The 26,926-nt window shown below is 36.9% G+C and overlaps 1 protein-coding gene across 2 annotated transcripts in view; it reads right to left on the bottom strand.

Annotated features, from left to right (window-relative positions):
* The window catches only part of SIM1 (SIM bHLH transcription factor 1), an 80,247-nt gene that overhangs the window by 19,691 nt on the left and 33,630 nt on the right, over positions 1-26,926 (bottom strand). For both annotated transcript variants that reach the window (XM_054557909.2, XM_063724915.1), the window contains one exon: positions 15,813-15,981. In XM_054557909.2, the coding sequence (XP_054413884.1) occupies positions 15,813-15,981 (169 nt within the window). The remainder of the gene's footprint in view (positions 1-15,812; positions 15,982-26,926) is intronic.

Here is a 26,926-nt window from a genome sequence, read left to right on the forward strand (position 1 = left end):
GTAAGAGAAAAACTAATGTCAGAATCAAATGTATTTTTAAATGACAATAATGCAACTTATTTTGCTAATCTGAGAGGCTGATGGAAACCATGTGCCTGTGGTAACGTAACTGAACAGCAGTCAAATAATAAAGTTCATTTCTAACTTGAAAAATTTTAGTACCTAGAAAACACAACTAAATAAAGCTGCAAAGCGAATATCAAGTAGAAATTATTTTCTACATTCCTGCACTCCTACAAATAATATAAATTTTTGCTGCCATTTCATTTCTAATTTATTATCTTATTAATAAACAGCAAAAATAAGTCTATATAATATATATTAACAAAAACTAAGTATAATATGATTTCTAGACAAGTCTCACAAATTTTTAGCATTGGAAAAGAACTCTCCTGAGATATGTTTATGAAATTTAATTCAATTACATATAGTTCCTAAAGAATTAAGCTTTAAAAAAACTTCAAGAAAAGTTGGAGAATGTATTCTAAAAGAAAAATTACATCAACCTTGAGTCACATTCCAGAGTTGAGGATAATTTTGCTAGATGAACTGAGCAGTAAATATACTCATTTATACTATAAATAATTAGATGGTAAATACTGAATCAAAATCCAGTTAATAAAAGCTTTAAATATTTTGGCCATTTCTTCCTTCATTTTAAAGAATAATATGAATTATCAGCTTCCCAGAACCAATTTTAAAGTATTTATTCACAAGATTTCCCCCATTATTTTATAATTTGATCCATTTATAGTTTAATCTATTATTTATTGTGATTTTTTTACCTTTTATCCATATTTTAGTCATATTTAGCTCAAAAAAATATTCTGGCAAGAAATCTTTTATACCTGTAAATTCTCTGATATATTTCATGAAGTAGAAACATGGGAAGTTTTAAAAATATGCCTCAAATGTGGTTTGAAATGTCATAGGCCTTCTCTTAATCCACCCCACCCCCCAAAAAAGTTACAAAAATGTTCCTGGGATTTGGTTCACTCATTTTTCTCACAGAAAAGTAACCATAGTCCACATCTCATTAGCTGTCAGGGTGATCTGCAGCTGGAAGGGAATCAGCACGCAGGACCCAGGGCTGGGTTTCCTTCAGTGTAACTCTATAAGGAATCTCCTATAGGATTCCATACGGAGAGAGTTGTTCCCAAACCATGAAATCTACAGTCCATCTCTTTTGTAAATCCAAAGGTGATGTCTTAAAGACTTGCAAGCATTTTCATTGCACTGAAGATTTTAATCAGGTAACAACAAATTAGAATAAATATTTAATTAAGTCCTTCATGTCATGACATCCACGGCTGTAAATGATTAAGTATATCCCAACTTGCATAGATAATATAGAAATAGTTCAAGCCCACTGGGTAAAATCCTGGATTTCCAGAACCAGTAGCACTAATTTTAATTTAAAGTAGCCCATCTTCCATGATGAGCTTCAGGCATGTGCCAGAATCACTTTGATCCTTTCGCTGATGCTCTGACTCACTCTCTGATTTTTCACATGTAAGTGGCAGATTAAATGGGTTTGAATTAGATGGGTACAGGTGGTGCCACCTGCTCCAACCTCTTGTTGCAGCTTTGTTTGGTCTTCTACTGCTTGATTCTGTGTTTGGACAAAGCATGGACTGCCCAAGCTGTTCTTGGGAGTGTCCTAGAACTAGGCCAACCGATTGGCAGGCATATTACCAACCTTCTGCATGCTGAAAGAGGAGGTCTATCAGATTTGTAATTTTGTAAAAAGAAATTGAAGCTTAAAGGCCCTCCACCAAGTTGAGCAACTGTGAATGGAAGGATAAGTCTACCTTTTCTTCTTCTAAGTCAAGTACAGTAAAAATGAGGAAAACTAAAGTAATATAAACTATATTAAACAACATACATCAGAACCTTTTCCTCAAGCTTTACTGCAGTATAATTGACTAATAAAATTGTATACATTTATGGTATACAGCACCATAAATTTAATATACACATACACTGTGAAATGAATACCACAGACAAGTTTGTTAACACATTCGTCACCTCACATCGTTACCTTTTGTGTGTGTGTGGTGTGAAAACTTAAGATTATTCTTAGCAACTTTCAAGTGTACAATACAATATTATTAACTATAGTCACCATGCTCTACATTAGATCCCCAGAACACATCCATCTTACAACTGAAAGTTTGTACCCTTTTGATCAATATCTCCCCATTTCTCCCACCCTCCAAGCCCTGACAACTATCATTTTCTGTTTCTATGAGTTTGATTTTTTTAGATTCTACATATAAGTGAAATCATGCAGTATTCATCTTTCTCTATGTGGCTTATTTCACTTAGCATCATTATCCATTTTTTTGCAAATGGCAGAATTTCCTTCTTTTGTGGCTGAATAATATTTCATTGTATATATATATACTTTTTAATCTATTCATACAGTATTCCATACATAAGTGAAATCATACAGTATTCATCTTTCTCTATCTGGCTGATTTCACTTAGCAGTTTCATTTATTTTGTTGCAAATGGCAGAATTTCCTTCTTTTGTGGCTGAATAATATTTCACTGTACATAGATACATTTTTTAATCCACTCATTCATCAATGAACATTTAGGTTGTTTCCATGTCTTCATTTTGAATAACACTGCAACGAACATGGGAGTGCAGACATCTCCTCAACATACTGATTTTTTTTCCTTCAGGTATATAAGAAGTGAAGTTGCTGAATCATATCATAGCTCTATTTTTAATTTTTTGAAGAACTTTCATACCATTTTCCATAATGGCTGTACCAATTTACATTCCACTAACTGCCTGGGTTTCCCTTTTCTACACATTTTGTCAACACTTACCTCTTGTCTTTTTTAATAATAGCCATTCTAACAGGTACAAGGTGATATCTCATTGAGGCTTTGATTTGCATTTCTCTGATGATTAGTGATGTTGAGCACCTTTTCATGTACATGTTTACCATTTGTATGCCTTCTTCAGGAAAAGGTCTATGCAGGTCCTTTGCTCATTTTTAATCAAATATTTCCTCCTTCTTTTCTTTCTTTTTTCCGCTTTTCTCTTTTGTTTATTTTGCTATTGAGTCGTACAAGTTCCTTATATGTTTGTGATTTTAACTCTTCATCAGATATATGATTTGCAAATATTTTCTCTCACTCCAAAGGCTGCATTTTCATTATATTGTTTCTTTTGCTATGCAGAAGCTTTTTAGTTTGATGTACTCCCACTGATTTATTTTTGCTTTTGTTGTCAGTGCTTTTGGTGTCATGTCTGAAAAATCATTATCAAGACCTATGTCAAGGAGCTTTTTCCCTACGTTTTTTTCTAGAAACTTTATAATTTCAGGCCTTACATTTAGGTTTTTGATCCATTCAAGTTAATTTCATTCTTTGTATGTAGATATCTGGTTTTCCCAGCACAATTTATTGAAAAAACTATCTTTTCCCTATTTTGCATTCTTCGCATCTTTGTCAAATATTAGTTGATCCTATATATGTGGGTTTATTTCTGGGCTCTCTATTCTCTTCCACTGGGGTATATGTCTGTTTTAAAGCTGGTACTGTTATTGTATGGATTATTATAGCTTTGTATAATAATATTGTTTGAAGCCTGGAAGTGTGATGCATTCATCTTTGTTCTTTTTTCTCAAGAGGTGCTTTGGATACTCGGGGTCTTTTTGGTTCTATATGAATTTGAGAATTTTTTTTCTATTTCTCTCGTTTCTTATTCCTGGTCTTAGAGGGAAAGTTTTCAGCTTTTCACCATTGAGTATAATGGTAGCCTGCCCTATATAATCTTTATTACATTGTGTTACATTTATTGTATACTAATTTGTTGAGAGTTTTTATCATGAAAGGATGTTGAATTTTATCAAATGCTTTTTCAGCATCTATTGAGACGATCACATGATTTTTATCCTTCATTCAGTTAATGTGGTATATAACATTTATTGATTTGTGGATGGAACCAACCTTGCATCCCAGGGATAAATCCCACTTGATCATGGTGTATGATCCTTTCAATATGTTGTTCAATTTTGTTTGCTAGTAATTTGTTGAGAATTTGGGTGTCTGTGTTCACCAGGGATACAGACATATCATTTTCTTTTCTTACGGTGTCCTTTTTGGCTTCAGTATCAGGGTAATGTTGGCCTTGTAAAATGAGTTTGGAAATGTTTCTTCTTCAGTTTTTTGGAAGAGTTTGAGAAAGATTGGCATTAATTCTTTAAGTGTTTGGTAGAATTCACCAGCGAAGTCATCTGATATTAGACTTTGTTTTATTTAGGAGGGTTTTGATTATTGATTTAATCTCCTTTCACATTATTGATGTGTTCAGATTTTATTTTTTTTACATACTTTAAGCTTTAGGGTACATGTGCACAACATGCAGGTTAGTTACATATGTATACATGTGTCATGTTGGTGTGCTGCACCCATTAACTCGTCATTTAACATTAGGTATGATGTGTTCAGATTTTCTATGCCTTAATGATTCAGTCTTGGTAGGCTGTATGTTCTGGAAATTTATCCAGAAGAGTAAGTTATCCAATTTGTTAGCATATAATTGTTCATAGGGGTCTCTTATAATCATTGATATTTCTGTAGTATCAGCTATAATATTTCCTCTTCCATTTATAATTTTTTATTTGTGTCCCCTATCATTTTTTTTTGGTTAGTCTACCTAAAGACTTGTCAATTATGTTGATCTTCTCAAAAAACCAAATCTTACTTCTGTTTATCTTTTCTATTGTTTTTCATTCTCTATTTCATTTACTCCTGCTCCAATCTTTATTAATTCCTTCCTTCTGCTAAACTTCAGTCTAATTTGTTCTTTACCTTATAGTTCCTTTAGATGTAAAGTTAGGTTACATGAGATCTTTATTTTTTTCTTAATGTAAGTGTTTATACACTTTCCTATTAAAACTGCTTTTGCTGCAACCCAGACATTTTTATACGTTGTGTTCCCATTTTCAGTCATCTCAAGATATTTTTTATTTCTTTTTTTATTTATTCTCTGACTCATTGGTTGTTCAGGAGTTTGTTAATTTCCATGAAATTGCAAATTTTTCAATTTTCCTCCTGTTAGTTATTGTTAGTTTCATATAACTGTAGTCAGAAAAGATACTTGATGTAAGTCCAACCTTCTTGAACTTATTAAGACTTGATTTGTGGACTAACATATGACCTATCTGGAAAATGTTCCACATGAGCTTGAGAAAAATGTATATTCTGCATCAGAACCTTGACCTTATGGAAAAACAAAGCAATTCCATGCACTGTAATATGCTAAGGGAGTTTCCTAAAAAAACCGTGAAAGAAGGAAGAATTAAAGAAATCTATATTTCTTAGCTAAAGATATCCAAATTCAACTTCATTAACTCTAGAAGGGTCAAATCCCACCATAAACTGTCAAATGAGGCATTGTTCTCTTTAAATTTACTCTTTAGTTTTAATAATATTTTATTCTATAGATTTTGTTAAAATAAATTTCCCTAGATACGTTCTGATAGTAGATTCAGCCATTCTCCTCCTCTCTTCTTTTAAGCTGGGGAGCAGAATCACAAATTGCAGCATCAATTCCATTAAGCCAGAAGCAGAGGCTTCCCATTTGATTTAGCACAGTTGCTCCACCCTCTGCCTAATTTCTTTTTTGACACTAACTCTTCCCCAGATTCAAACCACGCTACACTATGGAATTGTGACATGCTGAACATAAATTATGATGTATATCCAGGAATCTGTAAGGATGAGAGACAGAGCTGCAGCTGTGCTTTGATGGGTGGATAGGATTTGAGAAGGAAGTTATCCTCAGGCAGAGTAAACAGACTCTAGCTAGAGTGGAGTGCTGACATGGGGGCAGGGTTGGCAGGTGGACTGGAGTGGGTAGAGTGAGGCAGGCAATGGGCCAGACTGTCAAGATTGGATGTCATACTATAATCAATGAGGTGGCTCTGTAGGTATTTAAGCAGATAAAGTAAGGCATAATGAAAATCATATTTCAGGAATCTTATCCTCGCAGGAATGATCGGAGACCAAAAGAACAATAAAGAGGCAGATGAAGTTCTCTAAATGTGATGTCCTCTTCCAGAGAGCCTGGAACCAGACAAAGACAGTGAGGAGGGAACAAGAGTCAAGAAACATTATGAAGGAACATGACCCTCACAAGGCCTTTTATGTCCAGAATATCAAAAACCAAGCCAAACAAACAGAAAATAGTTTAAGATTATTTTCCCCTTATTGTGGAGAAAATCTATCTTTCATAAGCATAACACTATTAAAGATGTAGAACAAAAAATGTATATAAACTATTAGAAGAAGAATAAGAATGTAATCTAGAAAGAGACTAGTTATCATGAGAACTGAGCCCTGGAACTAGGGCTGAGCCCATAAACAAACATGGGTAACTGAGATGGAAGATAGGGTCAAATGGCATTTCCTACACAGCCACTCAACTGCCAATGCAATTATTTTATTATCAAAACACACATAAAAAGTAAATATCAGCTGTCACGTATTTCCATTTTGTACTGGAGATGACAGTGAGGACATGAAGACTAGAAAGCCCAGCTCAGGACTGGAAACCCTGGAGTATGAGACAGCGAGTGCTCATTCAAAGTTTTATTCTCAAAAGAACCCTTAGATTCTACCACATCTAATTCCTCCTCAGCACTTAGGTGTTTGATTTTTACTACATGATGTGGCATTTGTCAGACCATCCCTAGGTTGTTTTGTCTCTTTACAGACGTTATACATTTCTTAGCAGCAGTATGTTCCCCTCCTCTTGGGGTTTTTATATCTCCACAGACAATTAACAAAGTGTCCGCACACTTTTTAAATTTATTTATTTATTCATTAATTCCATTACCATTTAGTGAGTAAATACGCGGATGCTGGGGAATGGAGGGGGAGGGAGGTGGATATGAAAAAGACATGTCATTACTTTCAAAGAGATTATAGTCCAAGAGAGGAGATATGACATGTCTAGAAGGCAGTAGAAGGCAGATTATTCTAATAGGGGTCCAAAGGAGAAATATAACTCAGCAATATTTTATGAAAGAGGTGGCACTCAATCTGGACCTTAAGCAGAATTTTGAAAAATAGGTGCAATGCATGCAGAAATAAATGCATAAGCACAAGCATGGGGGCAGAAAAAGACAAGGCATTCACCAAACAGTGAGTAGGCCAGTCTACCTAGATCACAAAGTTCAGGTAGGGGACCAACAAGAGAGAATGCGAGGAAGGTTATTTAGGGCTCAATTATAAATTACCTTGAGGAACAGCTACAGCAGTGGTGGGTCTCCAAGCACTAACATGATCAGTGGTCTCTGATCATGGTCTGGGAGACATGGCAGACTGGGGAGGAAAATTTTCCAAAATAGGCAGAAAATTAAGATGCTATTACAATCATCCAAGCTGAGGGAGTCCCAGGACACGGGCAGTGGGGGAAAGAAGATCAAATGAGTGAAAGCATAGAAAATCACATCTTGGGCTGGGCATGGTAGCTTGCACCTGTTATCCCAGCACTTTGGGAGGCCGAGGCAGGTGGATCACCTGAGGTCACGAGTTCAAGACCAGCCTGGCTAACATGGCGAAACCCCGTCTCTAGTAAAAATACAAAAATTAGCCAGCTGTGGTGGTGGGGGCCTGTAATCCCAGATACTAGGGAGACTGAGGCAGGAGAATTGCTTGAACCCAGGAGGCAGAGGTTACAGTGAGCCGAGACAGCGCCACTGTACTCGAGGCTGGGTGACAGAGCAAGACTCTGTCTCAAGAAAGAAAGAACCAACGAAAGAAAGAAAGAGAGAAGGAAGGAGGGAGGGAAGGAAGGAAGGAAGGAAGGAAAGTCACAGACGGGTGTTGAGAGTGATCATGAGTCTGGTCCTTGAAGGGGCACCCAAGCTACACCAGGAGTTTATTAACTGTCATCCTGCAGCCCCTCTGCAAATCTTGTAAACAGGGATAAACCCAATCCTGCTGATAACTCCCCTTAACATGTGAGCTCTCTAAGCCTAGGGGCTATTGGTTCTGTCATTATCTTCTCCCAACTCCTGCCTCCAGATCATCGCTGGAAGGGCAGGTCAACTCCCAACACATACCACCACCACCACAGATACCACACTGACACCACCACGATCCTTTATCTCATTAAATACTACATATGTTTTAACGATGTTTACATTTTAATCTTCCCCATTGAATCTGTAAGCTCTCTGGGGTGAGGACGGTATCCTCAGGACTTAACATGTCTCATCACTCTCCTGCTTCTTTCTCCGTCTACCTCATCACCTTGGTGGGAATCATCCATCCATTCACTCATGCGCTCACTCAATATCTGCTAAGGACTTCTAGGTGGCCATGGCAATCTGGTTACCAAGGGCAACATCTCCTATCCTCATGAATCTTATCTTTACTGCCCCAAAATTTCTTCCTTTTACCATGTCATTGTTGCTAGGTCTAATTTCACCTTCCTCATGTATGCCACTTTTTCTCATTTTTTCTTCTTATTGGTCTTTTCTTATTCAATAATTCCTGCTGCCTTACTTAGAAAACTAATGTGACTAAATCTAGCCATCCATTTACTTAATTTTTGTGAGATTTATCATCTTTAAATCCTCACTATTAGGAATGCATTCTAAATGCCATGTGTCAGTGTGTATTATGATGTTATGATAGTAAACATCAATAAAATATTATACCTAAGACACACACCCACTTAAGTAAACAAACAAAAAGGTATACAATCCTATATCTGATTCCATGTACCTACTTTATTTACCATAAATATCTATTTTATACTGTTGTGCTCCAAAGCAAGGTTAAGGCCAAATAAGTTCTCTATAATGGCTTAGATAAACTGCATTGGAAACAACCACTTTTGCCTATCCCTACTGTTAGTTCCCTTCCATCTCTTAACCATTCTGCACACTGTCTCCTAAAATGTTCCCTTTCTTTATGCTCCTTACCATGCATATTCACTCAGCAAGATTGTGTGTCCTTCATAGCAGACTTCACTATAACCTATTTGAAATAAGGCACCCTGGTTCCTCCTGAGACCCAGGATAGAAAAACAGGATAGTGACAAACACATTTGGGGTTATAAGGAAGTTAATTAATGGAGAATAGTGTGAACAGAATGTGATTTCATAAAGCAATCATGGAGAAACCCTGTTTGTGAAAAGGGATGGATGGGCAGAAGCCAACAGTTCCTGGACACCACTATCTGCCCCTTGCCTCAGTCATATGCCAAGAGAATAAAAGGGCAGAAATTGTGGCCTTGAGGCCCTATGACCAACGACATCTTATAATTCCTCTCTAACAGGTTAGCTTTGCCTCCCCAACTAGACCCTAGTCGCTTAAGAATTCACCTGTATTACTTTATTGCACATCATAGTATTTAACTAAATGCAAGAGTTAGTAAAAACCAAACTACAGAGGCCTCACCCCACTGAGTAAAATGTTTTCTAGAATAATAATCTAAGATTCATTTATGAAAACCATCTAAAAATATTATAAAGATCTACTCTAATAATCTCCTAAAATTTCAACAGGAGAGGAAGACTAATCTCAAATTTATCCATGGACAGGAAATACAAATAAACCTATCTAATATAAGACTTTCTAGGAAGATAACCTAAATTTTTCTGGCAAAATGCATTAAAAATTTTTGTTGTTAATGGTCGAGGATTACATATTTGGGTGTTACATATAAAACATGAAATGAAGGAATAGCTATACCAATAAAGTGCTATATATAAAGGGATAACTATGCTTAAGAAATTATTGACCCTTCTGATATCTGTGACTTAAAAAGTCAGTCTCTCAGCATAGTAGTCACTGGTATATTTTTGAGACCAGAGAAAACCTTTGCAAAGGAAGAGTTTCTACCTTCACCAAAAGGAAGCCAGATTGCTGGCAATGAAAATTAAGAGGGTTCTGTGGGATTATTTAAGGTAACAGATGTGGAATAAAATCTGCAAGTGTTACAGTGTATCTGTAGCAAGTGATTAAATACTTTCAGATTTCAGAAGCATACAGTCTTCTGTAGGCACTGTTACTACTGAATTATATAGTGTATTGGTTATTACTGACTAGGGAAAAGGCAAGAGGAGGGCAGGATGACACGATAAAACAGGATGGCACGCACTTTCTGTAATAAATGTAACTATAAACATGCCAGTGAGAAGTTTAAAAGGAAACTCTGGAATGAGGAGGCAATTTATTCATGATTGACATGACAAAACCATGGCAAGATAACATCCAACTGGTGTTAATGTAGCTATAACTAGTTTTATTAAAATAGACAGAAAATATTGCAGCAATTTCTAGCAGATAAAGTCTTTGAAATAAATTCTATAAACTCAGTATTTCTAATTCAGCAGAACTGTGAAAAATACATTGCTATTTTCATAAGCCTAACAAATGTGATAATAATAAAATACAACTGTCATAATGGTAAGATTGCCACCATACAGCACCACAGTAGCTATGGGCAGAATCTTTGGAAATTAACTGTAATATTTCTTACAATTTTTCCAAAACCATCCAAAACAATTTTATTTTGACCTCTCCTGTCCCAAGTAATACCTAGAGGTACAAAGGTAACTGAGTCCTTCATTAAGTGGCCATAATATAATCAAGTCTAAAATCATTCCTAAGGATATCTCATACCAGAAAGGGACCTAAAGTTTCATCTATTAATACAGACAAACTGGGTGGTGGTTGACAGAGCAGGAGCACCATCATCTCGGACAAACACTGCCACTTTAAGTTCCAGCTCCTTTTCTAGCCTTATGCATTTCAAGGAAATCACTTTCCTTCTAACTATAAGCAGCCAGAAAGAGCAGACAGTAAAATACAGATAAGACAGCTTGGGTACAGAGGGAGGTGGTGGGAAAGTCTCTCGGGTAACTACCAAACTTTACCCTCATACAATGGGCCCCAGTAAAACAGGGGGCCTTAATAAGCACATTCCTTTTCCTTCAGGTTCACTAAGATAAGGAAGCTAAAAGCAGACTCAGGGGGATGCCTACAGCTGCATGAAGATGTATGGGAACAGACACACAACTCTCCCTCCCAGATAAGCACAACAAAGAGACACAGAAGCAGTCCAATCCTCTAATAAACTCTGTCATACTGAATCCTTAAAAACTCTCAGTCTGTAAGACAGTGTGGCTCTGACCTAACTCAGCCAGAAGTCCCTCTCAGGTTCATTTTCTAAAATAAACCTGTCCTTGTTGACTGGAGAGCCACCCTTCATGTTTCTCTCCTCTTTCTTTAATTCTTACAGTGGTAGCAAATTACAATTTGTGCATGTCTTGAATATTCGTATAAGGGTGCCTAAATAATTCCAAAAAGCAGTGTTACTGTCAGCCATTTGTTAGGTATCTGTTAGAAATCTAGATATGCCTAATACGTATTAGAGCAAAAAGCCTAATGAATAATAGTGATAGAATCATTAAATTACCATTTATATAAGTAGCTAAAGAGGCACAAGACATTCCCCTATGAGTCCAATTTTGCTTTTGCTCTGGAAACTGCCTCCTGAAAATTTTGATGAGAATTTGCATGCCAAAAATATGTAAATATGTAGATAACAAAAAAGACTGTCATCTTATTTTTGAAAAAATGGACAGAAATATTTAAAATTAAATACAATTAAAAGCTTTATCATTTAGTCACTAAAAAGGAATTTATTTTGCAGCTATTAACACAGAAACGAGAATCTGGTATGTATGTCAATAACTACTAAAAGTAAGCTTTGAAACTATAATTTCCAACTAAATCCACAATGATCAGAATATATTTATGACAAGAAAAGATACAAGCAACAAAGGATAAAACATTCTATCCATTCTTCCTCTACAGTCCCTTTTATTTCAGGAGAGAACTTTAGTTTACATCTTCATAGACTCACGCCAGACTATTAAAATTAGTCCCCTAAATAGTTTTCCTTGCTCAATCACATTAATCCTCTCATTTCCTGTTCAAAACCTTTACTAGTTCTCAACAAAACAAACTCTAAACTCTTTGGCCTAGCATATAGTTGGTACCAATCTGTGTTTCCAAATATACCACTTTTTCTTTGCTCTCATTAAAAGACACCAACCCTCCTCCACTCCACCTCCAGACCCAATCACATTAACAATTTATTCCTGCATTTCCTCATAATCTTAGGCTTCCTGAAGTCCCGTCTCTTCTCCCTTATGCCCATATACCTGAGTTCTACCCTCGACACCAGGTCTTTCACATCACTTTCCTCAGCTAGGCCAGAGTCCGTATTGCTTACACCACCAGCAATGTCCTTTGTATACACTATCTCCTAGACAATACTTATTCTTGTATATAACTTATGACTTCATCTGTACTGCAAAACTTAAGGATATTTCTTTTACCACTTCCTTATAGTCTAGCACTTTTTAATCCAGCTCCTGACTCCCAACTATTATGATGGCCAGAGAAGTATCTTTTTAATGCAGGTATTCAGCTAGCATCTGTTAACTCAAAGACACAGAATAGCAATGATGTGTGAAAATTAAAAGTGAATTATTCCTTAACAATATACAATTTGGACCAGATAAGATTTTTGAGAAGCTAATTTAAAAAAAAAATTTGAGAATTTAGAATCCAAGATAGAGGATTTCTAAGTTGCTTCTTCCAACAGAAATGGTGATTAGTTTGCCCTGGACATCATGCTTTTCCAGTGTGCCCCAGAGGAAACTCAGCCTATGACAATTCACTGTAAATGCCTTCTCGCTTGTCTGTCTGTACCACCAAGGATAGCATGCTCCATTTCTGATCTCTAGATTATCCACAACCCATGCAGTAGGAACTCAGTCAATGATTGATTTAGCACCATGATTATCTAAACACAATTAAAGAATAACTTTAACTAGGCACATAAATGTTAAGTAAACTTAATTTATGACTGTGCAATTTCAAATGAGATGTATGGTTGAAATTCTAAGGACTAGTTTATATAAGCATTAACCACAATAACAAATACACTAACTTCAAGATGAATCTTATATGGGCATATGTATGTACATGTGCATTTCATAGAACATTTCTAGAAGAAAGAACAATTTTGGAGAAAAAAAATGAAAAATGGGCACTTGGGAGGCTGATGCAGGAGGATGGCTTGAAGCCAGGAGTTCAAGACCAGCCTGGGCAACAAAGTGAGACTCCCATGTCTACAAAACATAAAAAAAAAATTCCTAATGGGGCGCATTGTTGTGTGCTTGTAGTACCAGCTACTTACAAAGCTGATACTACAGGGAAGCATTGCTTGAGCCTAGGAGTTCAAGGCTGCAGTGAGCTAGGATCTTGCCACTGCACTCCAGCCTGGGCAACAGACTAAGACCGTGTCTCCAAAAATAAATAAATAAATAAATAAATAAATAAATAAAATAAAAAATTAAAAAATAAAATTTTCTACTTTCTCCTCATCTGTGTTCCTTTTCTTTAAATCATAGAATGTGTATAACTTTCCAGTTAACTTCTTTCTGCCCACCCTCACCACGTGGAAGTGGTAGTCTAATGGTAGTTATAACATTTAGTATCCTGTTAGAGTAAACTAATAGAAATGTTAGATGTTAAGAGCTGAGTATGAAATAAAACAAAGACTAGACAGTGAGGATTTGGGGGTCCAACAGGGAGATTTTATTTTTGTAGCTTAATTTCTATATAACAATAGACAAACTCCTTCTACTTAGCACCTCCTAATTTAAATTCTTCTTTCATCTATGTGTCCAACACATCTCTATATTAAAGGAGAGAACTACCCAAAGCCATAATCCATCTTTCCAAGCAGTAAAAATAAACCATAAAACTCTCTTGCCAAGGTACAAGATAGCAATAAGAAAAGCTTCTCATTAGATGTTCCATAAAAAGAAGCAGCTCCTGGCCGGGCGTGGTGGCTCACGTCTGTAATCCCAGCACTTTGGGAGGCTGAGGCGAGCAGATTGCCTAAGGTCAGGAGTTCAAGACCAGCCTGGCCAGCATGGTGAAACCCCGTCTCTACTAAAAATACAAAAATTAGATGGGTGTGGTGGCAGTGCCTGTAATCCCAGCTACTCGAGAAGCTAAGGCAGGAGAATCGTTTGAACCCAGGAGGCGGAGGTTGTGGTGAGCCAAGATTTCACCACTGCACTCCAGCCTGGGCAACAGTGTGAGACTCCATCTCAAAAAAGAAAAAAAAAAAGAAGCAGCAGCAGCAGCTTCTTCTCTGCAGTGACTTTGACTAAAACATATATTTTGTAAGTTAAGTGCTCAGTACTTACAATGGAAGTTGTACACTGAAAAACATCTGGGCATCACACATCTACTCTCCTTTCTTTTGCCTGAGTAAAGAAACCTGATCTTCTGTGGAAGACTTCAAACCATGTGACATAAGTCTCTTAGAGGCAGAGACCATGTTGTGCTCATCTTCATACACCAAGCCACTAAAATAATCTAGCAAATAGTAGCCTCTTAGTGACCACTGGTTCAGTGAACAACATTTTCTCAAATAGTATACACTTACAGATATCAACAGAATAACATAACTGACAAATAAGAAAACAATAGTTTCTATACCTACTGGATTGTCATTTTTACTTACAAAATATATTTAAAAATAAATGACATAGGCCACCTTGATGAATAAGTGACTCAGAAAACAGTTTGTTTTTGTTTTTGTTTTTGTTTGAGACAGAGTCTCACTGTCGCCCAGCCTGGAGTGCAATGGTGCAATCTCGGCTCACTGCAACCTCTGTCGCCCAGGTTCAAGCCATTCTCCAGTCTCAGCCTCCTGAGTAGCTGGGACTACAGGCACAAGCCACCATGCCTGGCTAATTTTTGTATTTTTAGCAGAGACAGGGTTTCACCATGTTGGCCAGGCTGGTCTTGAACTCCTGACCTCAAGTGATATCCCACCTCGACCTCCCAAAGTGCTGGGATTACAGGCATGAGCCACCGTGCCCAGCCTCCAGTTTGGTTTTATACTAGCCCAGGAAGAATTTGCTGAGCTACTCTAGTGAACTGCAGGAGATTTGACATGATGCTATTAAAAGAGAAGGATGGAGGTGAGGTGGCCACAGGATATTGGGAGTGGGTAATTCTCAGTCCTGTCCTACTTCCTTCAGGCCAGGAGAGCTGTGTACACACCTTCACACAGTCTAGTTTATATGTCTGTGACTGAACAGAAAAATAATTTTTTTTTTCTTCCAAGAACCAGGAATCCTATTCATACCTTGCAGTGTTTCTAGATACTTCTCGGAGTCTCATCTTCTCTCCACCTTGCAAAGATGAGCAGAGTTTGCTTTTCCTACCATTCCTGCCATCTGGAAGACCCTCTTTATTTCATTCCTTCTAGTAAATAGCCAGTCTGTGTTCAAATTGCATGGGAACATGCATCCTTGATCCTTTGCCTCCCCCTCTTAATTTTCTTCTTCTTTAGTTCCCGTCCCAAGATTCATTTTTCTACATCGAGCTCTTGTTTCCTGTATTTTGTTATGCTGGCTACATCATTCTGGTCACTCACTGGGTGGGAGGGAAATTCAGGATCAATCTCCTCAAAATCACAAAGAAGTTATAGTTCTGACAACAACCAGACTCTCATGACCTTTATATTAATGCAGTAAACCACAAAATTATTTCAAATTTTTACTAGCAGTTATTTTAAAAGGAGGCAGATAGTTTAGAGAACCTTCCAGATTTATAGAAGTTTTAGTTATTAAAACTAGATAATTCATTCCAAACAGTTTTAATACTTTCTCAACTTCAAGTTCAAACCATGTCGCCAAAAAAAGAAAGTTGCAAAACAGCCATGCACTTACCTGAGGGTATGGGGAAGTCCTGGATTTTGACTTTGAGCTGGAGAGCCGGGATTTGGCCCCCTTTCTGTTGTCAGTCATGGTGGGGGTGGAGCTGCTGGTATAGGAGAAGGCTGGTTTGGAGGCTGAGATCTGATCCAGGGAGAGCTGCAGCCCTTTGTATTCTGTGTCTCTGCAGGGTGGGAGGACAAAGCCCTTAATCAGCCACCACAGGAAATGGATTCATGCATACTCTCATCAGGAATGATAGTAATCCGAATTTGAAAAGAAGGCAAGCAAAAGTTAGACCTATAACTAGCTTCCACAAGCATCTGGATTATTCTAGCAAGGCCTAACATTTAACTAGTGTGCTGATAATAATGTATTTTTCTTTTTTTTTTTGTTAAGTGGAAAATAAACACATAATTCAAATTCTCTGAACTTCTGTGAGCTCTTTGATGAGATATGAATTAAACAGCCTACTCTACAGGTTTCTTATGTGGGGTGGTTATCTGATGCTACCAGATTATTGGTAGCATGTCTACCACCAATATAAGGAGAATGTCTACTTTCAGCTGTTCTAGGATCAATCATTCTGGTAAACATTCAAAGCATTTTTAAAGTTAGCTAACTAGTTTAAGCAGGATTATAAATAGTTAAAAATTCCTCTCAACAGGTTAGTTCAGTTACTTTTGGTACATTTTACCACCATTCTTTCCATTCCTTCCTTTATTCAATAAATATTTATTGAGTTCCTAATATATACCAGACTTTGTGCTACATGGGGATGTAAGAATAAATAAGATACTTATAAACCCTGCCCTTGTGTGGATTATAATATATTGGGGAGAAGAAACAGTAAACAAATAAACATACATAATAACTGCAGACTGTGGTATGAAGCTTATCTTAGGAAGCTCACTGCAAAGGTATACTTGACATATCTAGAGGCTGAAGATGACAGCCTTGGCCTGCCCATAGATACAACCTCTGCTGGCAGCAGTGAATCTCATCAGACTCCTCAGTTTTCATAAGAGGTTATTAACCCTTTCCACTGGCAGCCAAAATAAAATGTTTTCGAGAGTCTTCTTTATGAAGACTCATGGAAGAATTTTCTCTCAGGTACAAGAACTCGCTGGGCTGCCCCTGGGTAATTGATTTATTTTGATCTCATAAACACTGTGAATCATATAGCTCCTCACGTTTCCCTCTTTGCACTAAAATAAAAAGTCCCCAAGCCCTGAGTCTGATTTATAATCACTTCTAGCAAGTGTACAAAGTCCTCACGGCATGCACTTTGTGCAACAAACTCCACTGGCTTCTTTTATTTTTCTTATTTTTCACTTTCTCTGATTCTGTAATGGGTTTGCCTTTTAAAATTTTTTACATGCATTTTTAATAGTCTTTGGATTGAGAAGCATATAAAACCTGATAATTTTTTTTTTAAGACAAATGTCTCACTCTGTCACCCAGGCTGGAGTGCAGTGGCGTGATCTCAGTTCACTGCAGCCTCCACCTCTTGGGTTCAAGCGATTTTCTTGCCTCAGCCTCCCGAGCAGCTAGGATTACTGGCAGCCACCACAACACCTGGCTAATTTTTGTATTTTTAGTAGAGACAGGGTTTTGCCATGTTGGCCAGGCGGTCTCGAACTTCTGACCTCAGGTGATCCACCCACCTTGGCCTCCCAAAGTGCTGGGATTACAGGTGTAGGCCACTGCACCCAGCCTAAAACCTGATAAATTAATAAAATCATAAATGTAAAAGTGACCAGCACATTCCATGGATCAGCAAATATTCATTTATCTTCTTTTCTTTGTCCCTATTGGTTCTTCTATAGCAAGATCAGGCAAAAGCAAAAATATAATTCAGTAGTTGAAAATCACTAATAGAGTAGATTTAAAGTATTTTCACCACACACACACACACGCACACGCACACATAATGATGAATATATGAGGTAATGCACATGTTAGTTTGATTTAGATTTTCCACAATGTATACATACATCGAAACATCTTGTTGTACATCACAGATATACATTTTTTACTTGTCAATTTAAAATGGACAAAATATAATTCAGACAAGGAGTCTCTTAAGTGAGTAAGAATAGAAACCAGCTAAAACAGCTCCAACAATATCACTGCCACCAAACACAGGGTAGTGATGTATATCAGCAAATTACAATGGCTTACTATCAAATAATCCATCCACTCAATGCAAGCTTTCTTTAAAAAAAAATGTTCTTCTACATAAGCAGTAAAAATTTAGAAAGTGAACCTGCAATTTGTCTTTCAGGCTTGGGAAGTCCGATCCCATCACTGGTCTGCTTTTCAGCTCATCAACTCCTTCTAAGGACCATATAGACTCTGAGCACTCTGTCAGAAATGCAATATCCTCCAAAATGTGGCTGCCACTTATTTTTCTGACAATATTTCAAAATTTCCCTTCATCTACCCCTTGCTTCATCCAAACAGTTGTCCCTGAATTGACTTTAAACTCTCTTGGTTCTTCTTAACCTGTAAAACTCTTCTTAACTCCCACTTGCCTCTATGAATCCCTTCCTGACTGCTAAAGCTATTTATTCAATACATATTTACTGAGTGTCTCTTCTGTATGGGGCCCTGTTCTGGGGGCAGAGAAACATCAATGAGCACAAGGACTAAGTTCCTACCCCTCATGAAGAAGGTATCAGGGCCAGTTCCTTAGTATTGTGGGGAAGGAACAAGAGCTATCCTTTTCCACCTCTAGCCTTACTTTTCAAGTGATTATGTCTTGTTTTTCTCAGTGGATTCTAAGTCCCTAGAGGACAAGAGTTAAGAGATATTTTATTATATTCCAATGGCCATTTGCACAGTATTTCACATAGAAGGAAGAGGCAGAAGACAACAAGGATGAAACTAAGAAAGATTGTTTTCCCCAGTGACCACTAATAACTTTCAACCCAATATCCTTTCTGCATGAGAAAAAACTCAGATGGGCTGTGAGTTCTCTGACCTACCTGCCATTAGACATCAGTGAGCCAAGTTAACTGGACTCTAACAGGAGGTAGAGCCTCCACCCTTGGGCATTTCCTGTGTCAAATGCACTTCCGTTCATTGGACAATAGTCCAGTAGACATTTAGTTCCTGCTTGACAGGATCTAGACAGACAATAAGAATTGTGCACCTATGAAAGTTTGGCCAAATAACTCGGTAAACCCATTCCTGATGCTGCATCTCAGCCCAGGGATTTTATGGCTATAAGCAGGGAATAAACAAGGATTTATTTTTCTCTTGCACACTTTCAGACCCCACCCCCCGACCCACCCCCCACCCAGGGTATGCATCTCACTGTTGAAAAAGTCTTACCAAAATTTTTGCATGGCTTCTAATAACAGAAATACTTCAAATTAAATAGGTTTAAATAACATTTAAAACCAAGACATGGTTTTAAATTTCACATATTCACATGAAAACTAAAAAATACAAGAAGAGGTATACAAACACTCTTGATAAATTAATACAAATATCAATGCTTTGGTACACACCAAAAATACAAAAATAATCCACCAAAATTTAACGGAAGACCATGATGGCAGGTTGATTGATCAGTGGTTTAAGCTAACCTCTGCCTCTATGTATAGGCCTCAATTTCTTTTTTGTAACTCATATGGATTTGGTGAATTTTTTTATTTTGTTCTGTTTTGTTTTGTTTGAGACAGGGTTTCGCTGTCTCATCCAAGTTGGAGTGCAGTGGTGCAATCTCGGCTCACTGCAGCCTCAACCTCCGCAGCTCAAGTGATCCTCCCACCTCAGCCTCCCAAGTAGCTGGGACTACAGGCATGCACCACCATGCTCGACGGATTTTTTTTTATTTTTGGTAGACACAAGATCTCTCTATGTTGCCCAGTTTGGTCTCATACTCCCAGGCTCAAGCGATCCTCGTGCCTTGGCCTCCCAAAGTACTGGGATTACAGGGGTGAGCCACCATGACGAGCCTTGGATTTGGTGAAGTTTAGATGAAATATTCTGTAAAAAACTCATAGCAAAGTGCCTAGAACATAGTAAATGCTCAATAAATAGTATTATATCTTACCTCCCAAACTGTGTGACAATTTTTTGGCACCTGCTCTCCCCAGAACAATAGTTTCACTTTGATAGTGATTACAATACATTTCATTATAAAAACCTTTTGCTGTATTTCTTTCGTTTCTATCCCTGATATGGTTTGGCTGTTTCCCCACCCAAATCTCAACTTGAATTGCATATCCCAGAATTCCCACATGTTGTGGGAGGGACCCGGGGGAGGTAATTGAATCATGGGGGCCAGTCTTTCCCATGCTATTCTTGTGATAGTGAATAAGTCTCACGAGATCTGATGGGTTGATCAGGGATTTCCGCTTTTGCTTCTTCCTCATTTTCTCTTGCCACTGCCATGCAAGAAGTTCCTTTTACCTCCCGCCATGATTCTGAGGCCTCCCCGGACATGTGGGACTCTAAGTCCAATTAAAACTCTTTTTTTTTCCAGTCTTGGGCATGTCTTTATCAGCAGTGTGAAAACAGACTAATACAATCCCAGACTATGTGGAACTGTAAGTCCAATTAAACCTCTTTTTTTCCCAGTTTTGAGCATGTCTTTATCAGCAGTGTGAAAACAGGCTAATACAAACCTAGACCATTTTAATTTACTCTGTTACTTTTTAGCCTCTAAAATCTATTGCAGTATGGCCAGAATACTTTTTAAGGTAAATTCTTTATTGCTAAGTCAGCAAATGGGGACCTTATGGCAACACAGTCACTCTGAGAGGAATTTGGCCTTCCTTCTTCTCTGTTCAAAACTCCAACAGCTCAAAAGATGTGCTAGGATGGAAAGCACAATAAAAAATACCCACTTAAAGCCATTTCAAATACGGTTGATGTGCTGCCAAGAGTGAATCTGAATGGCAGATTCACTAAGAACAAAGCATTTGTTTTACTTTTAGAATTCTATTAAATTGAGCGTTTCATTTGTATAGCTTAAAGGGCTAGATGCTGATGGGAATCACATTATGAGCTCCATTTTCTTTCTCCTAACCCAGACACAAATTGTCTGGCCCTACCCTCTTCCTTTCATTTGGTGAGGCACTTTCTGGTATCACATATGTCCTCAAAGTTACATGCATGCTCAGTAGAATCATGTATTTAATGCTTCCTCATGGAGTGGAACAAAATAAAATAGCTGCACAGAACTTAGACTCTTAAATCAGTGTGGTAAAAAATTTGACTTATCTGATTTTTCTAAATGAAGGACAGCACTGCTCTCCTTCTAAAGTTTTCTTGAAAAGTGCCACACAAACCCTGTTTGGGGCTCCGTAAGGTAACTTTCTCAAGGGCAGTTCATGCTGTTCTCTCAGACATGATTGGCATATGGAAAGGAACTGTGGCGCATGCCATTTGACATATCCTTTAAAAGGCTACTGAGGAAAAGTTACATTTTTTTCTCCCTTCAATGATTTGTAGAGAGCTCCAGACATCTCCAGGTGCCTCAGCTCTGAAAGCAGTCTGAAATGGGAAATTTGCAATCACTAGGACTTGCAGCTTGTCAGTCTCACCCGTATTTGCACAGACCAAAGTAATCCTCTTATTCCATTATGGGCAGACAGAAATCATTCCATTTGCAGAATTAACCATCTGAGTCTACTTTAAACTTTATAATAGTCATGTACATATTTGAAATAACTCAAATTCCAATAGAGAAAATGGGGCCATTTTTGTATTACTGGGCTTCCTCAGCCTTCCCTTAAGCAATGCACCGTGACCACTCATGAGGCAAATGCCAACATGCCATATGGGAAGCTCAGCGTGACACCCTTGGAAAGCCAGTAGAAGGTGTCTTCACCACAAAAAGGCATTGTCAGTTTTAGAGAAATGCATTAACATTATTTCTATCATTTCAACTGGGAGAATGGCCTCCATAATACCAATAGCCAAACTAATTTACAAAGAAATGTGGAACTATTTACAATTTCAAGTGAGTTTGAATGAGTGTACAGAGAAAGCAATTGACAGCATTTTATCAGCTCTTGTTGATTCAAGATTATTTGCAAGAACTTTTCTCTTCCACCCCACCATATCCCACTTTCATTTCAGATTACCTTATTTTTGCTTCTATCATGTCAATTTGGAGTCTGCTGGCCAATCTGGAGTTCTTTGTTGGCTTTATGTTATGTGGCAATTCTTAAAAGAGGTTGCCAGATTTCCCGATTGAGCTATTTTTTTAAACAGCTGAAGGTGATCAAATTACCAAGGAAAACGTGGAAACAAAGACATACAATTGATTTGGCTCCAAAGGCGCTGATTGAAATAAGCAGAGGATTGCATTAAACCATGATCGGATTAGGTGGGAATGACTGCGCCTTACACTAAACTTTTTAATTGGATTCTAGAGTCACTGTTACATGAAGTGCATGACCTTCTTTATATTCTGGCAGAGTTACCGCCTGGCCACTGGGTAAACCTCCACAGCAGACAGACCTACTTTATGTTTCATTTTCAAGCTCCTATGGAGCCCAGCAGAGAGAGCTGACAAGGAGGAATACTGCGAGGGGCTCACAGACTAAGACAATCTGCTGGGAAGTTAGGCTAAGGCACCCTTGGGAATGTAATAGTCTCATACTAATAAGTGGATTTATGTTTGCTCCTTGTAGTTTTCTCCATTTGATCTGGTGATTTTAATAGTTTTCCCAAAGTCTTTGGTTTTACATAAACATACATTGCCTCTGCCTAGAAACCATCTTTCTTCTCCACTTTGAAGGTTTCATCCAACATGCTATGGAGTGGATGGCACCACAAGGGTAAGGAATGGTTCAGACACAAAGTTTGCTATCACATTGTAATTTCAAGAAGGAAAGACATGAGTGTAATCAACAGGCAAACAATAACAGCCAAAAAATAAGGTAAAAAAAATTGTGAAATGTTGATAAGTTGTGGCAAAGTCAGTCAGCCTCATAACAGAGATTGTGTAATACCTTCATACCAACCCATGAAACAAGTGGAAATATAGCTAAATCCAGACCTGCCATCATACTACATCTAAATTTGTTTCCTCACCCCTCCAGGCCACAGTGATTTCTCCCAGCTCCTTCCTCTGAGTTCCTATACCATTCACTGCCTCAACCACTCATCTGGCATTTCTAATGTTCTGTCTTACAGTGTGGTGGCTTCATATCTTGATAGCCTCCTTCTAAATTCCTTCTCTTATAACAGCCTTTATTTACTGTCTAGACAGTATCTCACATAGAACATATGCTCACTTGCAAGAGATTAACAAAATAATTATCTTTTAATAAACTTTTGCTCATCTCAAATCCAAATGAATAAAAGTTCAAGTACTGGTAAATATATTTATATAAATGAGAAAGAGATACCTACTAAGTAAGTGAGTTCATGTGAGAGATTCTTAAATTCTCATAGAATTAATAATGATCATTCTGAAGTTCTGTGAGGTCTTAAATTTTAAAAAAGCAAATCATGTTTTATTGTTATGCACATTAATAAAATGTACTTATTTTTATGAAATTATAATTCAGGCTCAGCATATGTGATACTTAGCCAAACTGGAATTTTAAATTAATTTCATCCTCAACCATTTATTCGGACTATTAAAGTTGTATTGAAGGAGTTAGAAAGATAGTGTTTTAGACGCCCAGAGAAATAACTTCTGCAAATCAATAATAAATACAATATATCTGCAATAGAAAAATAAGAAAAGGATATGAACAATGCACGAACTGCTGAGAAACATTTTTTAAAGGTTTAACCTCGTGAGTAAAATGAATTAAAGCAGCTATATGAATTAAAGCAGCTAACGGGTGCCATTTTTGCTTTCAAATTAGCAAAAAATTTTAAATGACAATAAATCCAAATGAAGATAAGGTGAAATGAATGGACATTCTTATATACTACTAGTAAGACAGTAAACTGGTAGTGTTTATCAAGAGTTTTAAGAATGTTCATACCTTAAATTCAGCACACTAGTCCCCCCTTATCCAAGGGAGTACATTCTAAGACCCCTAGAGGGTGCCTGAAATCATGGATAGTGCCAAACCCTGTACCTGCATTATAGGAAATGTATGTATAGGAAAACACACACACTTTATTATATACCTATAATAAAGTTTAATTTTAAAATAGGGTATAATAAGAGATTAACAATAAAAATTGGTAATAAAATAGAACAATTATAACTACATGCTGTAATTGCATGTGAACATGCTCTTTTTCCCTCTCTCTTAAAATATCTGATTGTATTGCACTCACTTATTGTTGGACTACAGTTGACCTCATATTACTGAAACCACAGAAAGCAAAACTGTGGATAAGGGGGGACTATGGTAATTCCGCCTCTGGGAATATATCTTATAAAAATAATTAGAGGTAAGTATCAAGAATCTGTATACAGGGCTGGGCGCGGTAGGTCACGCCTGTAATCCCAGCACTTTGGGAGGCCAAGGCGGGTAGATCACTTGAGGTCAGGAGTTTGAGACCAACTTGGCCAACATGGTGAAACCTCATCTCTACAAAAAATACAAAAAATTAGCCCGGCGTGGTGGCATATGTCTGTAGTCCCAGCTACTCGAGAGGCTGAGGCAGGAGAATCACTTGAATCCAGAGGCAGAGATTGCAGTGAGCCGAGATTGCATCACTGCACTCAAAAAAAAAAAAACAAAAACAACACACACTATATACAAGGGTGTTTATCACAGCATAATCTCTTAAGTTTAATTATAAATAATCAAATAAGAAGAACCAACAATAATAGAATTACTAAATTATGATATATCCATGTGATAAAATATTATGCAGTTATTAAATATTTTGACTCTAATGACATAAAATATACCACAATAAAGTAAAAAATTCTCTCTCTTTGACATGTACTATATATGCATATTGAGAGACAATAAACTAAAATATTTAGTTCATATTTGAAAATGCATTAAAGATGTCTTTCATCTTCTCTTTAAACATCTCTGCATTACCTTAATTTTTTCTCTAGTATGTGTGACTTTTATAATCAGAAAAATATTTCTTTTTAAAAAAACACTAACTGAGGGAAATTTCAGATACTTTGATTTCATATTAAAACTTTCTTTACATTTCCAGAATTTCTTCTTTCTGTATATTAAATTACAAAAGAGAAAGCACTAGTAAATTTATTTTCCTCGAGGTTCAGCTCCTCAGGTATACCATCTGTAATTTTAAAATATCCACATGTTGTCTCAGTGCCTGCATGTTTCACTCACTTTCTCATCTGTTTACCACCCTTCCTACCTTGTAGAATGATCTGTCTCTGAAGCCTTTCATGTGAGCTATATGACTTTCTGTTTCCTTCTTAGGAGAATATAATTTAAATTATTACCATAATTGAAAAAAAAAAGAAAGTCTTGTCATGTAGTTTCTTAAAACAATTTAGTGTCATGTGGCTTATAAATGGTACATTTGTCATTGTTCAAATGAAGTAAACCCTAATGTGGGGGCCACATTTCTTGTTCTGAGGAACTTTATTATGCTCAGAAATTCATTCCATATTTAGCTACTAAGGTTTAAATATATTTGTGAATCCTTCAGGTTGAAGTTCTGCATTCGACAGATCTTATATTTTTTCTGTTTCTTATTTTCTTGGAGGATGGAGGAGGGTGTTGGTCTGTAATAGTTAGATCTGAATAAACACAAAATATGCTGCCCTTTCAAATGAGGCATATATTTAAAATTGTCAGTCTCTTCTTCCACAATCTAAACTCCTAATTGTAGCCCACTTCTAGAAAAGAATCAAATATAAAGAAAAGGTAATATTAATATCATATTAATATCAATCACATTTATATTAATTCTTTTATTTTCAAAAATAGGAAATAAAATACACATATGTTATTCTGGCTGTCTCTTTTCCATTATTTCCCACCTCCCCACCTTCTGTGTCCATACCCCTCACCAGACCCTTCACTGTCATTTATTAAACTAATGTTTTTCAAGTGTATGTTCCCTTTAAAAGTCTTCCAATACCTAAGAAAGATAAGTAATGGAGGATCCCATTATTGAACACCTTATATTTGGTTGAGGTTCTGTTATCACAGAAACAGCTTTCCTACCTAGTTCTTAGCAAAACTGATTCCTAAACCCTAAAAGTATCCTCTGGTGGAGTGGTGAAGGGAGCATACCTCCTGTTTTCAGCTCTACACAAACTCCAGGAACAAAAAAAATACCTGTAATAATAAAATAATTTTCCACAACACTGGGAAATTTAGACCCCATACCCAAGGCCACAGAGTCCCCAAATTCCCCACAGGATCTCATGTGGGGAGACCCCATAAGGCCAAACCACACAGCACGGTTGGAAGCTCTGCCCTTTTCTGTACAACACAAAGACACTGGCATTTCTGTAGATTATAGAAAAATAGAGCCTCAGATTCTGAACTCCCTAGGAAATGACACCGCAAAAAAATGATGGCATGATGCAATGTTTTCAAATGCACAAATCTGCATTTGTTTAACTTAAATATTTTAAAATATGTCCTATAACATTTATTCTTGATTAAACCTCTTCTAGATAGTTAATCATTAATGGTTTCTTTACAGTTGCTGTGCAAACAGTTCATTCATACCTATGACATATCAAATCTCATAGACATGTTCTTTAATTGGATTCATTTATTTCTAATCTTCTTAAAGCCCTTACTACTGTAATGCTTGGCTAAATATACATTAAACTCTATTATTTAAATGACTAAAATAAATTTGAGATTTATTTTATGAATAAAAATTCACAATTCAACAAATGTCCTACCATTATTATTAGTATTATTCTGTGCTTCAGTATTCAGACATTATTTTAAATTGCCTGGTAGATAAGTTGTGTTTAAACAAAGTAAGTTCTGAGTATTTGCTAGAGATTTTGGATTACCCACTAAAACACCAAAATTTTCATTGTCTCTATCCTTGACGTCAGAGAACTTGTATAATACTACACAGAATACATAGTTAACAACAGAGCCCATTACCAAAGACAGAATAGGCAGCAGCAGCCGGTTTTTATGATTTATAGGGCTTGAGAAAGTTCCCTGGCCATGATGAAGATGTCTCAATAGTGGTCCAATAGCTGATGCTTAAAATTCGTTTAT

Source organism: Pongo abelii, chromosome 5 (assembly GCF_028885655.2).
Source record: "Pongo abelii isolate AG06213 chromosome 5, NHGRI_mPonAbe1-v2.0_pri, whole genome shotgun sequence".
Lineage (NCBI taxonomy): Eukaryota > Metazoa > Chordata > Mammalia > Primates > Hominidae > Pongo > Pongo abelii.